This window comes from Martes martes (genome assembly GCF_963455335.1).
Source record: "Martes martes genome assembly, chromosome: 12".
Lineage (NCBI taxonomy): Eukaryota > Metazoa > Chordata > Mammalia > Carnivora > Mustelidae > Martes > Martes martes.
The window spans coordinates 62,970,119-62,982,919 of record NC_137900.1 but is presented as its reverse complement, the minus strand read 5'-3'; the positions used below and the strand labels follow the sequence as shown (position 1 = coordinate 62,982,919).

At 43.6% G+C, this 12,801-nt stretch overlaps 1 protein-coding gene across 1 annotated transcript in view; it reads right to left on the bottom strand.

Moving 5' to 3' along the window:
- CCDC180 (coiled-coil domain containing 180) overlaps nucleotides 1–12,801 on the bottom strand; it is a gene marked incomplete at both ends in the record, with an annotated part of 61,142 nt that overhangs the window by 17,250 nt on the left and 31,091 nt on the right. The window contains 7 exons of the mRNA XM_080820300.1: nucleotides 591–710; nucleotides 2,737–2,835; nucleotides 7,715–7,831; nucleotides 8,003–8,147; nucleotides 8,808–8,954; nucleotides 9,896–10,076; nucleotides 11,489–11,664. Of these exons, the coding sequence (XP_080676426.1) occupies nucleotides 591–710; nucleotides 2,737–2,835; nucleotides 7,715–7,831; nucleotides 8,003–8,147; nucleotides 8,808–8,954; nucleotides 9,896–10,076; nucleotides 11,489–11,664 (985 nt within the window). The remainder of the gene's footprint in view (nucleotides 1–590; nucleotides 711–2,736; nucleotides 2,836–7,714; nucleotides 7,832–8,002; nucleotides 8,148–8,807; nucleotides 8,955–9,895; nucleotides 10,077–11,488; nucleotides 11,665–12,801) is intronic.

Sequence of the window (12,801 nt, the reverse complement as noted above, 5' to 3'; positions counted from 1 at the left end):
CTCTGCCCTTTTGGGGCACACAGTCTAGAGAGAGAGCCCCTAAAAATGGAGACCTCACTGTAGGGTCTGAAAGAGAAGGCCCGGGGGTAAGCCATGTCTTTGGGGTGGAAATGAGGGCGAGAAATGAAGAGGCCATGGAGGGCAGGTTGAGAAGGCCGTTGCAAAGGCCTCGTCCCGGGGTCTGGATTTCACCCTGAAGGCAGAAGAGTGACACAGTCAGACTGATCTTCTCCAGACTGTAGCTCAGGGAGTGGAACATGAGGGGAAGTGAGAGGGCACGGGCACGGGCACCCAGGGGGGCAAGGAGAGGGGGTAGGGATGGGGTGGGGAGAAGGTAGTGGTTGCTCATGGGTGTGGGCAAGAAGGAAGGGGCAGGGAAGTGGACTATCTGGGATTTGAGCTCAGGTCTGACTGCATAGCCTATAGTCTTTCTAGTAGAGATATATATATATATATGTAGTCTTTATAGTGCGCCTGGTGTCCAGCAGGAGCCTGGAGCCTTCTCTTCCCTTAGGCTCTACTGAGCCTACACCTGATGGCTCCCCCACCCTTTCCACTGCCAATCCCTTCCTTTACTGTCCATTCCTTACGGTAAAGACCACTTGAGTCATGGACGCTGTGTCCAGCCTGCAGTTGAGGTACTGAATCCTCTGGCCCAGTTTCTCTTTCCAAGTCTGGACAAAGCCAAGGAGGTCTTCCGAGGTCACCATCTAGGGGAAGAAAACCACGGGAAGCAGGCTGCAGGAAGGCTAGTTTCCTACATTTGAACTGCAGGCCTCTTGGTTTTCTGGAGGCCTCTCACTTGCAGGGAGAGCTCTGAGACAGTCGGGGAGAGCTCCGAGACAGTGGGGGATGCCAGCTGGCTCCCCTGGGCAGCTGCACTGGGGCAGCAAATCCTTCAATGATGGGGCATCAGGAATTCTAGTCCTGGTTTTATGGGTTCTTTCTGGACAAATCATTTAAATTTGCTCAACTCCATTTCCTTATTTGCATGGTGGTGACCCAGAATGTTCCCTGGGATCTCTTCTAGCTCTGACATGCTTAGAAGGAAATGTTTGGCCCAAGATGGCCAGGTTGTGTAGGAGTGAAATGACCACAGCGTTTCTGGAAGGTGATCTAATAAGGTCAGGGCCACATGCAGCAATCCCACAGACCATGCCCCTAGGTGCACAGAGAAGCACCTGGAAGGATGTTCACTCTCACTGCACATTTCACACATCACTCAGCAGTCCTCACACTTGGTCCCCTGAATTGTCCACTGGCCTCTGTAGACAACCCAGGCCAGGAGGTGCGTTGGCCTCTTCCGCTTCCTGCATCTCCACTATGCTTTTAGTCCTAACCATTCCCCTGCCACTCAATTCTGGAATCAGAGGTGTCTCTGCTGAAACAATTCTCTCTGCCTCAGTTGCGGCACCCTGCCTCACTCCTCACTCCCTCCCTGACTTTCTGCACACAGCAGCCAGAAGGCATTCTTTGTGCGTGCCACTGAGCCCATGACCCTGGCCACACCTGTCCCTGGTCCCCACTGCCTCTGCCATGTATCCAATGCATTGTTCCTGTCTCCCAATCACTGCTTTGCAGAAATAGCCAAACAGTCCCCTCCATCAAACACGGTTGCCTGCCCACCCAAGTTCATGCTCCCCTGCCCTGGCCAGGAAGCTGTGCAAGCCCCAGGCCCCCTGTCCAGCACCCGACACGACCAGGAAGGTACAGTGAGGGGGCTGGGGAGGTGAGGAAATGTGGAAAAGCAAATGTTTCTGCTCTGGAGAGAGAGCTATCTCTAGAGGGTCTGCTGAAGGGGTCACATCAGATAAACATGCTTTCCCTGTGTTCCTGGGTATGTGTAGAAAATTACTGCAGGAAAATACAGAGGTCACTGGGGGCTCTGCAAAAAAAAAGAGAGAGAGAGAGAGAGAGAGAGAGAGAGAGAATAAGATGAAGGACGTGTATTCACTCTGTGCTTTGTGGATGTTTGAATTTTCTTCAAGAAGCATGTGTTACTATGCAAGAAAAAGCAAGAAAGATAGACACTAAATGTCCTCTCAGTGTTGACAAAAACAAAACCTCAACTCAGTCACTGAAATGGAAGAGAAAAGACAGAGCTTGGTGAGGAAGGAGCATCCCGCTCAAGAAACCTCCAGCTGAGACTTCTGGTTCTCTAGTGTCTGGGGGAGCTGTTGAGAAAACATTGCTCAGGGAGGCCAGGCTGAGTGTGAAACTCATGGGGGAAAACAAGCAAGGAAACAACAGAAACGTGCAGAGACCTGCTATGCTGATCTGTACCGCTCTCATTTGGACTCTTCAGTTTATACATAGAAAACGGAAGTCGCCAGTGTGTGTGCCATGATAAAAAAAACCAAGCAAATGAAAAAACAAACAAACAAACAAAAAAGTGGTTGTTCAGAGGCCAAAGTCCTGCTTCTATCTTTCATTGAGGGCTGAGTTCCAGTTACAGGGAGGGATGCCTGGTGACATCGGAGGGGGAGTGAGGTCAGACCTAAGCCCCCAACTCTCTGGACTCTAGAAGCCTGCTTGGGAGGGCCTGGGGGCTGAAGAAGGTAACTGTGTTTTCTTTTCATCCTTAATTCCATTGAATAAAGCAGGAGTTGAGTAGGAAGGCTAGGAGGCCCCTCTGGAGCCAGAGGAATTTTGATGACAGATATGTTTACTTCTAGTTTATAATTCTGGTGTAATGCATCTTTACTATTCATAGCTTAGCAAATACTGAATACTTACTTTTTTATCTTCCTTTGAGTTTCGACACATTTCTACTTTCCTTTGGAGCTGTTCCAGAGAAGAATTTAATCCATCTGTTTGCAAATTGGATTTTGCAACCTAGAAAAACCAGAGGTTCCATGATTTGTTTCTAGAATACTTATTTTGATCAGGAGAATATATTATCTGGGAGATTAATTCAATATTGGAAAAACGAGATGGGGGAGAATGCAAAATGTTATCAGAAGCTAGATCAATGCAAATGCAAAAACTTTCTTTTTTGGCTTGTTTTTTATTCTCAAACAGATAAGGTTTAAAAATAAAATCAACAGGGCGCCTGGGTGGCTCAGTCAGTTGGGCATCTGCCTTTGGCTCAGGTTGTGACCCCAGCGTCTTGGGATTGAGCCCCACATTGGGCTCCCTGCTCATCAGGGAGTTTGCTTCTCTCTCTCCCTCTGATTCTCCACACCATTCACGCTCTCTCTCTCTCACAAATAAATATAAATAAATAAATACATAAATAAATAAAATAAAGTCGACAACCCACAGTAGTGGTTAAGGGCATTGTCCCACTGGGGAGGGTTGTCTGTATAAGCCACCTAGAAAACATGAGGAGCCTTAACACATTCGTGCTCTGCCCCAGTGATCCAGCTCTGCGAGATACCCATGGACATAATCAGAGTTTCCTGTGCAAGAGTGTTTATAATACCATTGGTATAATAATAAGTGAAATCCACCAAAATGTTCCTCCAAAAAGGAATGGCTAAGTAAAAATGGCAACAAATTCAGGAGAGGGAAGCCATCACAGTAGTGTTTTTGAAAGAATCTTTAAAGATGATACACCTTAAAAAATTGTATAAATAGCAAGCGGCCAGTTTTGTTCTTTATGTCTGTGTGTACACACACACACACACACACATATACACACATATATATACACACACATATATATATACACACATATATATATACACACACACATATATATGAGAAAACTTTCCATATATAGAAAAAAGCTTAAGGATAAGTCAAAGTCACTCCTGGCTTTATTGAGATATTATTGACACATAACATTATGTAAGTTTAAGGTTCACAACGTGTTGATTTGATACACTTATATATCACAAAATAATTATCACCATAACATTAACTGATAACTCCACCACATCAAATAATTACCATTTCCTTTTTGTGATGAAAACATTTAAGATCTACTCTCTTAGCTACTTTCAAGTATACAACACAGTATTTTTAACTATAGTTAAATTATATTATATAATGTAACTATAATATAATATATATATTATATAACTATAATATAACTATAGTTATGTTATATTATATAATATATATTATATAATTATATATAATATATTATATAACTATAGCTATAGTTATATATTATATTATATATTATATTATATTATATTATAATATCATGCTTCACATTAGAGCCCCAGAACCTATTTGTCTTATAACTGAAAGTTTTTACCCACTGACCCTCATCTCTGCATTTCCCTTACCCCTCAGTCCCTGGTAACCACCATTCTATCCTCGGTTATCTCTGAGTCTGGCTTTTGTAGATTCCACATGTAAGTGAGATCATACAGTATTCATCTCTGACTTATCTCACTATGATTAATGCCCTCAAGGTGCACATGTGTTGTCACAAATGGTAGGATTTCTTTCCTTTTCACGGTCAAATAATGTTCCATTGTACAGATACATCTTCTTTATCCATTCGTCTGTTGACAGACACTCTGCCTCATTGTTCACATTCACATTGTGAAAAATGCTGCAATGAACATGGGAGTGCAGATATGGCTACCAGACCATATTTTCATTTCCTTTGGATATATAACCAAAAATGGGACTGCTGGATCATATGGTGGTTCCATACTGTTTTCCACAGTGGCTGCACCAGTTTGCATTCCCCCAAACAGTGCACAAGGATTCTTTTTTCTCCACACCCTTGCCATCAGTTACTATCTCTTATCTTTTTGATGACAGCCATTTTAACAAGTGCAAGGTGACACCCCATTGTCATTGTGATTTGTCTTTCCCTGATGATGGGTGATGTTGAGCACCTTTTCATGCACCCGTTGGCCATTTGTATGTCTTCTATTGGAAAATGTCTATTCAGTTCCTTTGGGCAAAGGAAATTTAATTTATTATTTATTTTATTATTATATTATTATTATTATTTATTATATTATTGTTTTAATTTATTATTAAATTTAAATCATATTATTTACTTCTTTTGCTATGGAGTTATATGAGTTCTTTATATATTTTGGATATCAACCTCTTATCAGATATATTATTTGCAAATATTTTCTCCTATTCCGTAAGTTATCTTTTCATTTTGTTGTTTCTTTTGCTGTGCAGAAGCTAGTCAATGTGATGCAGTCCCACTTGTTAATTTTTGCTTTTGTTGCTTACGCTTCTGGTGTCACATCCACAAAATCATTGCTAAGACTAATGTCAAAGAGTTTTTCCCCATGTTTTCTTTCCATGGTCTTATGGTTTTGTGTCTTACATTTAGGCCTTTAACCCATTTTGGGTTAATTTTTGTGTGTGGTGTAAGATAGGATTTCAATTTCATTCTTCTGCATGTGGTTATGCAGTTTTCCCAACGCCATTTATTGAAAAGACTATCCTTTCCCCACTGAGTATTCTTGACTTCCTTGTCAATAGTCAATACTCCTTGACTCTGTATGTAAGAGTTTATTTCTGAACTTTTGATTTTGTTCCATTGGTTTATATGTCCATTTTTATGCCAGTACCATACTATTTTGGTTATTATAACTTTGTAGTATAGTTTGAAATAAGGAATTGTGATGCTTTGCACTTCTCAGGATTGCTTGGCTATTTATAATCTATTGTGGTTCCACAGAATTTTCAGGATGGATTTTCCTATTTCCGTGGAAAAATTTCAATTGGATTTTGATAGGGGTGGCACTAAATCTATAGATAGGCTTGGGGAGTATGGACATTTTAACAATATTAATTCTTCTGATCTATGAACATGGGATATCTTTCAATTTGTATCTTCTTTGATTTCTTTCAACTAATTCTTATAGTTTTCAGTGTGTAGATCTTTCATCCCTTCGTTAAACTTATTCCTGAGTGTTTTATTGTTTTTGATGTTAATGTGAATGAGATTATTTTTCTTCATTTTTTTAGATATTTTACTGTGCATATATACAAATGCAACTGATTTCTTGATAATGACTTTGTATCCAACTTTACTGAATTTTTTGATCAGTTCTAACAATTTTTTGATGGCTCTTCTATATATAAGATCATATGTTCTGCAAACAGAGATGATCTTACTTCTTCTGTTTCTTTTTGGATGCATTTTACTTCTTCCTCTTGTCTGATCACTCGGGCTAGGACTTCCAGTACTATGTTGAATAGGTGTGGTGTGAGGGGGTGTCCTTGTCTTGTTCCTGATCTTAGAGGAAACACTTTCAACTATTCATTGTTGAGTATGATATTACCTGTGGGCTTCTCACATATGACCTTTATTATACTTAGGTATTTTCCTCCTTTACTTCATTTGTTTAACATATTTATCAAGAAAAGATGTTGTACATTGTCAAATGCTTTTTCTGCATCCATTGTGATGATTAAATGATTTTTATCTTTTATTCTACCAATATGGTATCACACTGATTGATTTGTATATGGAACCATCCTTGCATCCCAGAGATAAGTGACATGTGATCATAGTGTATGATCCTTTTTTTTTGTTTAAGATTTTTAAAAAGATTTTATTTATTTATTTGACAGAGAGAGAGATCACAAGCAGGCATAGAGGCAGGCAGAGAGAGATGGGGAAGCAGGCTCCCCGCTGAGCAGAGAGCCCGACGCAGGGCTTGATTCCACCTGAGTCGAAGGCAGAGGCCCAACCCACTGAGCCACCCAGGCGCCCCCATAGTGTATGATTCTTTTAATGTGCTGTTGAATTTGGTGTGCCAATATTTTGTTGAGGATTTTTGCATCTATATCCATCAGGGATATCGGTCTGTCATTTTCTTACAATGTTCTTATCTGTCTTTGGTATCAGGGTAATTCTGGCTTTGTAAAATTAATTTGGAAGTATTCCCTCCTATTCTATTTTTTGGAAGAGTTTGAGAAGAATTGGTGTCAAGTTTTCTTTAAATGTTTGGTAGAATTCACCCATGAAACCATAAGATCCTGAGTTTTCTTTGTTGGGAGATTCTTGATTACTGATTCAATCCCCTTACTCATTCTTGGTCTCTTCAGATTTCCCATTTGTGTATGACTCAGTCTTGGTAGGTATGTTTTTAGAACTTTTTCTGTTTCTTCTAGGTTATCCAATTTGTTGGCATATAATTGGTCATAATAGTCTTAAGATTCTTGTATTTCTGTAGTATCCATTGCACTATCTTCTCTTTCATTTCTGATTTTATTCTGGTCTTATCTCTTTTTTCTTAGTCTAGCTAAAGGTTACTTGATTTTGTTTACCTTTGAAAAACCATCTCTAGTTTCATTGATCCTTTCTATTGCTTTTCTGGTCTCTATTTCACTTATTTTTTATCTGATCTTTGTGATTTCCTCCATTCTGCTAACTTTGGGTTTAATTTTTTTTTCTAATTCCTTGAGGTGTACAGTTAGGTTGTTTAAGATCACTGACCTCAGTTCACATTTTGATTTCACATTCAAGAACTCTGTGTTCTTGTCTAGGTCACCTATTACTCTCTGTCTCAGTTTCTTTGTCTCTAAAATAGGGGGGAAACAGTACTTGCTTCATACAGTTCTATGGGACTTCATATAGGACTGATATAGCTGATCAAATAAGTCGGTTAGCAAGAGGTATGGTGCAAAATAACTCAATGAATCCTAGAGGCTAATATAATGTAATATCTGTCTCCCTGGGTGGAGTTCAAGTCCCACAGGGCAGAGCCCACAGTCGTATCCCCAGCACTTGGGACAGTGTCTAGCACGCAGGTGAAGAATGAATCTGTCCTACCTCACACTTGATGTTTACTTGCAGATTTGTCAGCAACCGCTGGATTTTCTCTATGAAAATGAGGTCCACAGACAGGTTATGGAATTTGCTTTCAAACTTGTTGATGACATCATTGGCCTGTAATGATATATAAAAAGTAAAGGAGGTGGGTTTAATTTGGAACTTACAGACTTTGGAAGCAGAGTGGGACAGGCACAATTTTTTTGGGAAGGGGGCTTGGTAGATCCATCAGGCAATGAGCAAGGGTGTTGGGAGCCTGGCTGGAGGTCAAGGGCAGGGCTCCCCCACCTGGTCCAGGTATTCGCTCTCCATCTTCTCCATGTTGATCATGATTAAACTTTCAACAAACTCTATTCGAGAAGCTTCCTTCTCCAGCCGATGACACAGTGAATTGATTTCTTCAGAAGAAAAGTTGCCTCCCTCAGAAAACAGTCTGAAAGTGGTTTGAGAGAAATACGAGCCACTAATCAGACCTCAAACTTCCCTCCCATCCCAAAACCTGTGGTTGATGAAGCTTTAGAAAGTGTAAGCTCACGGAAAAAATGAATACAGGGGGTTCAAAGATAGAAGCAGTGAAATAACCCAAATGTCCTTCAAGGGAGGAACAGAGAAACGACATGTGGTGTAAACACACAATGAAGACATATTCAGCCTTGAGGAGGAGTGACATTCTGACACATGCTACATGATGAGTCTTGAAGACCCTATGTTCAGTGAAATAAGCCAGATACACAAAAGGACAAATATTCTATGATTTCACTTACATGAGGCACCTACAGTAGTCAAATTCACAGAGACAAAAAAACGGAATTACGGCTGTCAGGGGTTGAGGGAGGAAAATGAAAGTTAGCGTTCAACAGATTTGGAGTTTCAGTTTATGAAGATGAAAAATTCTGGAGCTGGATGGTGGAGATGGTTGGACAACAATGTGAATGAACTTAGTGTCACAGAACTAACTGTGCACCTGAAAAATGGTAACAATGGACAGTTTGATGTGATATATTTTGTCACAATAAAAAAGTAAGGGGAAACAAGACCACTTCTCAACAGAGGAAGCCCAGGGCCCGCAGAGGCCCTGGATGTGGGCTCCCACCTGCAGTGCTTGATGAACTCAATGTTGGTGAGGCGAAGCTTGCCCAGGCTCTCCTCCAGGTACTGGCGGAAGCTGCGCAGGGACACCTGGATGACGTCGACATAGCTGAGCAGCTCCCGGTGCAGCGTGCTGCTGAGACTAACCAGCCTGGGGGACACAGGAGGGTAGAGTGGTGACCCGGGTGTGGAAGGGCAGCCTGGGGGCTGCTTGAGCTCCACTGCTGCGCCCAGCTGTGGGGCCAGCAGAACCACGGCCATGTTCCTCTGGGTAGAAAAAGAGGCTAAAGGAAGTTCAAAACGCCAGTGTGTGCAGGACACAGCATGGAACTCTCAGTGTGCTGTCTCAGAGGCCATCTCTCGCCTCTCTCTGGCCCTCGCCACCAAATTACTGAAGGAATCCCCAGGTCCCACAGGATCTTCAGCCTCCCTGCAGTGCTCTCTCCCAGCAATGTGCTTCCTGTGGCTGGTGCTCTCCCAAAGGAGCACCCTGCAACTTTCCTCTTTACCTGTAAGTCAGCCCTCAGCAGCCTCCTGTGTACCTGACACCGGTGAGGGCTCCTCACCTGTTACCTGACGGAGGCCTCCCTGAGCACGTAGGAACCTCCATCTCAAAGCCCTGAGTGGCCTTGTTGGAACCCCTTGCTCTGCCATGAGCACATTCCCACCTCAAGCTGGGCCAGCGCTCCTTTCTGAGGGGAAAATTCTGTATCTTCTTTACCTTCCTCCATCCCAGGCTGGCGGCGGGGTGGGGTGGGGGGTGGGGTGGCTACGGCAGGAAGCTCTTCCTGATTCCCCCCCCTGGGGGAAAGAGGCCTTTCCCTGCGTGGACATTTTGGAGCAGCTTAGTAACATCCCTGCCTCCTGACCACGGGTGCCCTTTTCTCCCCCTGGCTGCTCAGCCAGCAACTAGTGCCCAGCTCCCCGCCAGAGGGGTCACACAGTTAGCCCCTGACTCCTGTGAAGAGGTGAGCTGAAAAGGGAAAGTTGTTGTGGGGCCTGGAAAACTGACTCGTGTCCACCAGGGAGGGACCACTCCTTTGAGAGCAGCCAAAGGCTGGCATCTCGTGTCTGGGATTCCATAGCCCCCACCTCTGGCTCTTTGTGGCGTTTGAGAAGATGTGTTCCATGTTGTAAATCTTGTGGCGGAAGTTTTTGCTCTTTATGTTTTGCTCTTCTTGGAACTGGCAGAACATCATCTTCTCCTTCCTTAGCGTCTCTGTCACCCCAGCACAGTGGCTGTCCAGCCGCTCTTGGTGAAGCAAGAGCTCAGCTGAAAAAGGACGAGGCAGAGTGAGGCCCTCTGGGATCTCAAGTCACCTCAGGACATTTCTTTACTGGATGGCGACAGCTGCCCCACCAGGGCTTGGCTGGGGAACGGGTGCCGATCTGAGAGGGGCCAATCTGAGACTGCCCCAGGGTCTCTCACTGGAAAGGAGGATGACCAGGCTGTGAGCAGGGGAGTCCCTGCATGTGAAGAGACCCAGGAGCAGGCGGGTGGGGTGGAGGGTGTCAGGAAGAGTGGGAATGTGGTGAGAAGAGTGTGGAAAAAACGACCAGCACAAGGCTGGGCAGGGCAGTTGAATTTTGTTCCTTTCTATCAGTGGCTGCTCTTTCCAGGGAGCTCAGACTCCAAAGGACTTCTAGGGCAGAGTAAACGGAACTGGAATTTGGCTTCAAGCGCTCTGTCAGAGGCCTTTAGAGCTGGCGGATAGCCTGAGGTCGGCCCACCCTCTCTGTCTGCTGCCTGCAGGGGAAGGTGCTGTCATCCCAGCTCTACCGAAAATGAGTGTGGGGACTCTGGGACCTTGTTTCTCTGACCTCAATATCCCCATTGTGCACTGGGGCAGGGATGCAGGAAAGACGCAGGCAATCAGCCTTCATGGAGAATCTCAATTTATACTTATATTTAATGCACACATTTTCCGGATGAACACAATGAGGTTCCAAAGCCAAGCAGGGCTCCCCGGACTACAAGCACTGGGACTCCAGGCCAGGCTGTCTGATTCCATAATTCTGTCACTGTTCTAGGCAGGAGGAGTTTGGTTGGGACCATGTGGGGGTTACTCTGGGAGCTCAAAGGGTTTATGAAAAAGTCTGAAGTGCGACACAAGTGAAAACCCAACAGGGTCCCTAAAGATCCAACTAAAAGTATGCCACCCTCTAGGAGCCCTCTGCCTAGGAGAGAAATGGCACCTCTTCTGAAGTTATAAGTTATAAGCTGAAATTAATGGGTACCACTTGCTCATGACTCCTCACTGTACCCTTTCAGGGAGAGTTAATTACCATCAACAATATCCCCTTCTGCAAGTAAGGGAGGGATCAGAGAGGTCAGGTAACATGTCCGGAGTCACACAGCCAGAGAGGCTGAGTCTAGTAGCTATGATTCTTGAGCTACAGGCTTGCCTCTAGAGCATCAGCTATGCAGGTGTGTATCGGATAGGTGTGTGAGCAGATCTGGTATTCACGCAGCTAAAACAGGACAATACTCTTCATTCTAGCGTTCAAAGTCCTGTAAAAAAATTTTTTTTTAATTTTAATCTCAAATGTGGGTTCTGAATACTGCCTTCTCCGCCAGCCCGGGGGGTGGAACCCTCACACAGGGGCACCTAATGAATGCAGAACCGCCGTGGCACGGATTCCGGCTGTCTGGGGCAGGGAGGCCTTCCCAAGCAGGGTCCATACCTGCCCTGACGTTATGGATGTCCTTTTCAATGCGCTTGGCTCTTGGCTCATGTAGATGCTGATGCAGCTCCAATTCTGAATCCAGCTCATTGATCTTGGTGGCCACCATGACCTGAGTTTTGAGGACACACTGGTCAAACCACTTCTCTAGGTGCTCAAAAAGGCCAGCTCGAAGTCTGAGGGAGAGACCGGTGAGGGTCAGCTCTGCCAGTGGCAGTGAGCAGGGAGAGAGCTTTCCCTAGCGATCCAGAAAGTGCTTCCCCCTTTCATTTCTTCCTTATTTTATTTCCCAACTGTATTCTATTCCTTTGTCTGGATGGAGCATCATGAATTCAGCCAGACTCCTGCTGGAGGACACTGGATGGTTTCCAACCATTCGTTCTTCAAAAAAAAGCTGCAACGAATTACCTTGTACATAAGCCAAGTGTAGAAGCATTTCTACAGGACACATTCCCTGAACTGGAATTGTTGAATCAAAGGCTAAAATACATGTGTGGTTCTTTGTGTTTGTGTGTGTGTGTGTGTGTGTGTGTGTAAATACTGTAACTACTGAATAACTGAAACATAGCTTTTGTCTGTTTTCATGTACAATTTTGCAAACAATGAGAAACAGAAATGAAATGGTTATACCTCTGAGGTAAGTCTCCTTCCCCAAACCATACACCAGAGATATTTTTCATCAGTTTAGTTAGCTTTATAGTTTTTAGAGACTAATTTTGCAACAGAAGTGAAAGCAAACTGTACTTTCAGAAAGCTTGTAGATGCAATTTCTAATTTATATCAAGTACTAAAAATTTCGTTAATAAAACTTTAATGCTTTATAAACATACAAACACAAATATGGGGTTAATGTCATTATGTAGATTTCTCAAAATTTGTAGACAAAATTGCACACTTGAGAATTAATACCTTTCTAGAAAATATTTATACACAATTTGGATTTTTAAGTGAACACTCTCAAGTTTCCTGATACAGTGCCATCCCTATTAAAATACCATTGGGGGCGCTTGGGTGGCTCAGTGGGTCAAGCCTCTGCCTTCAGCTCAGGTCATGGTCTCAGGGTCCTGGGATTGAGCCCCGCATCAGGCTCTCCACTCAGCGGGGAGCCTGCTTCCCTCTCTCTCTCTGCCTGCCTCTCTGCCTGCCTCTCTGCCTGATCTCTCTGTTAAATACATAAATAAAATCTTTAAAAAAAAATACCATTGGCACTTTTTAAGGAGCTGGAGTAAACAATCCTAAAACTTGTATGGAACCAGAAAAGATCCCAAATCACCAAGGGAATGTTGAAAAAGAAAAACAAAGCTGGGGGCATC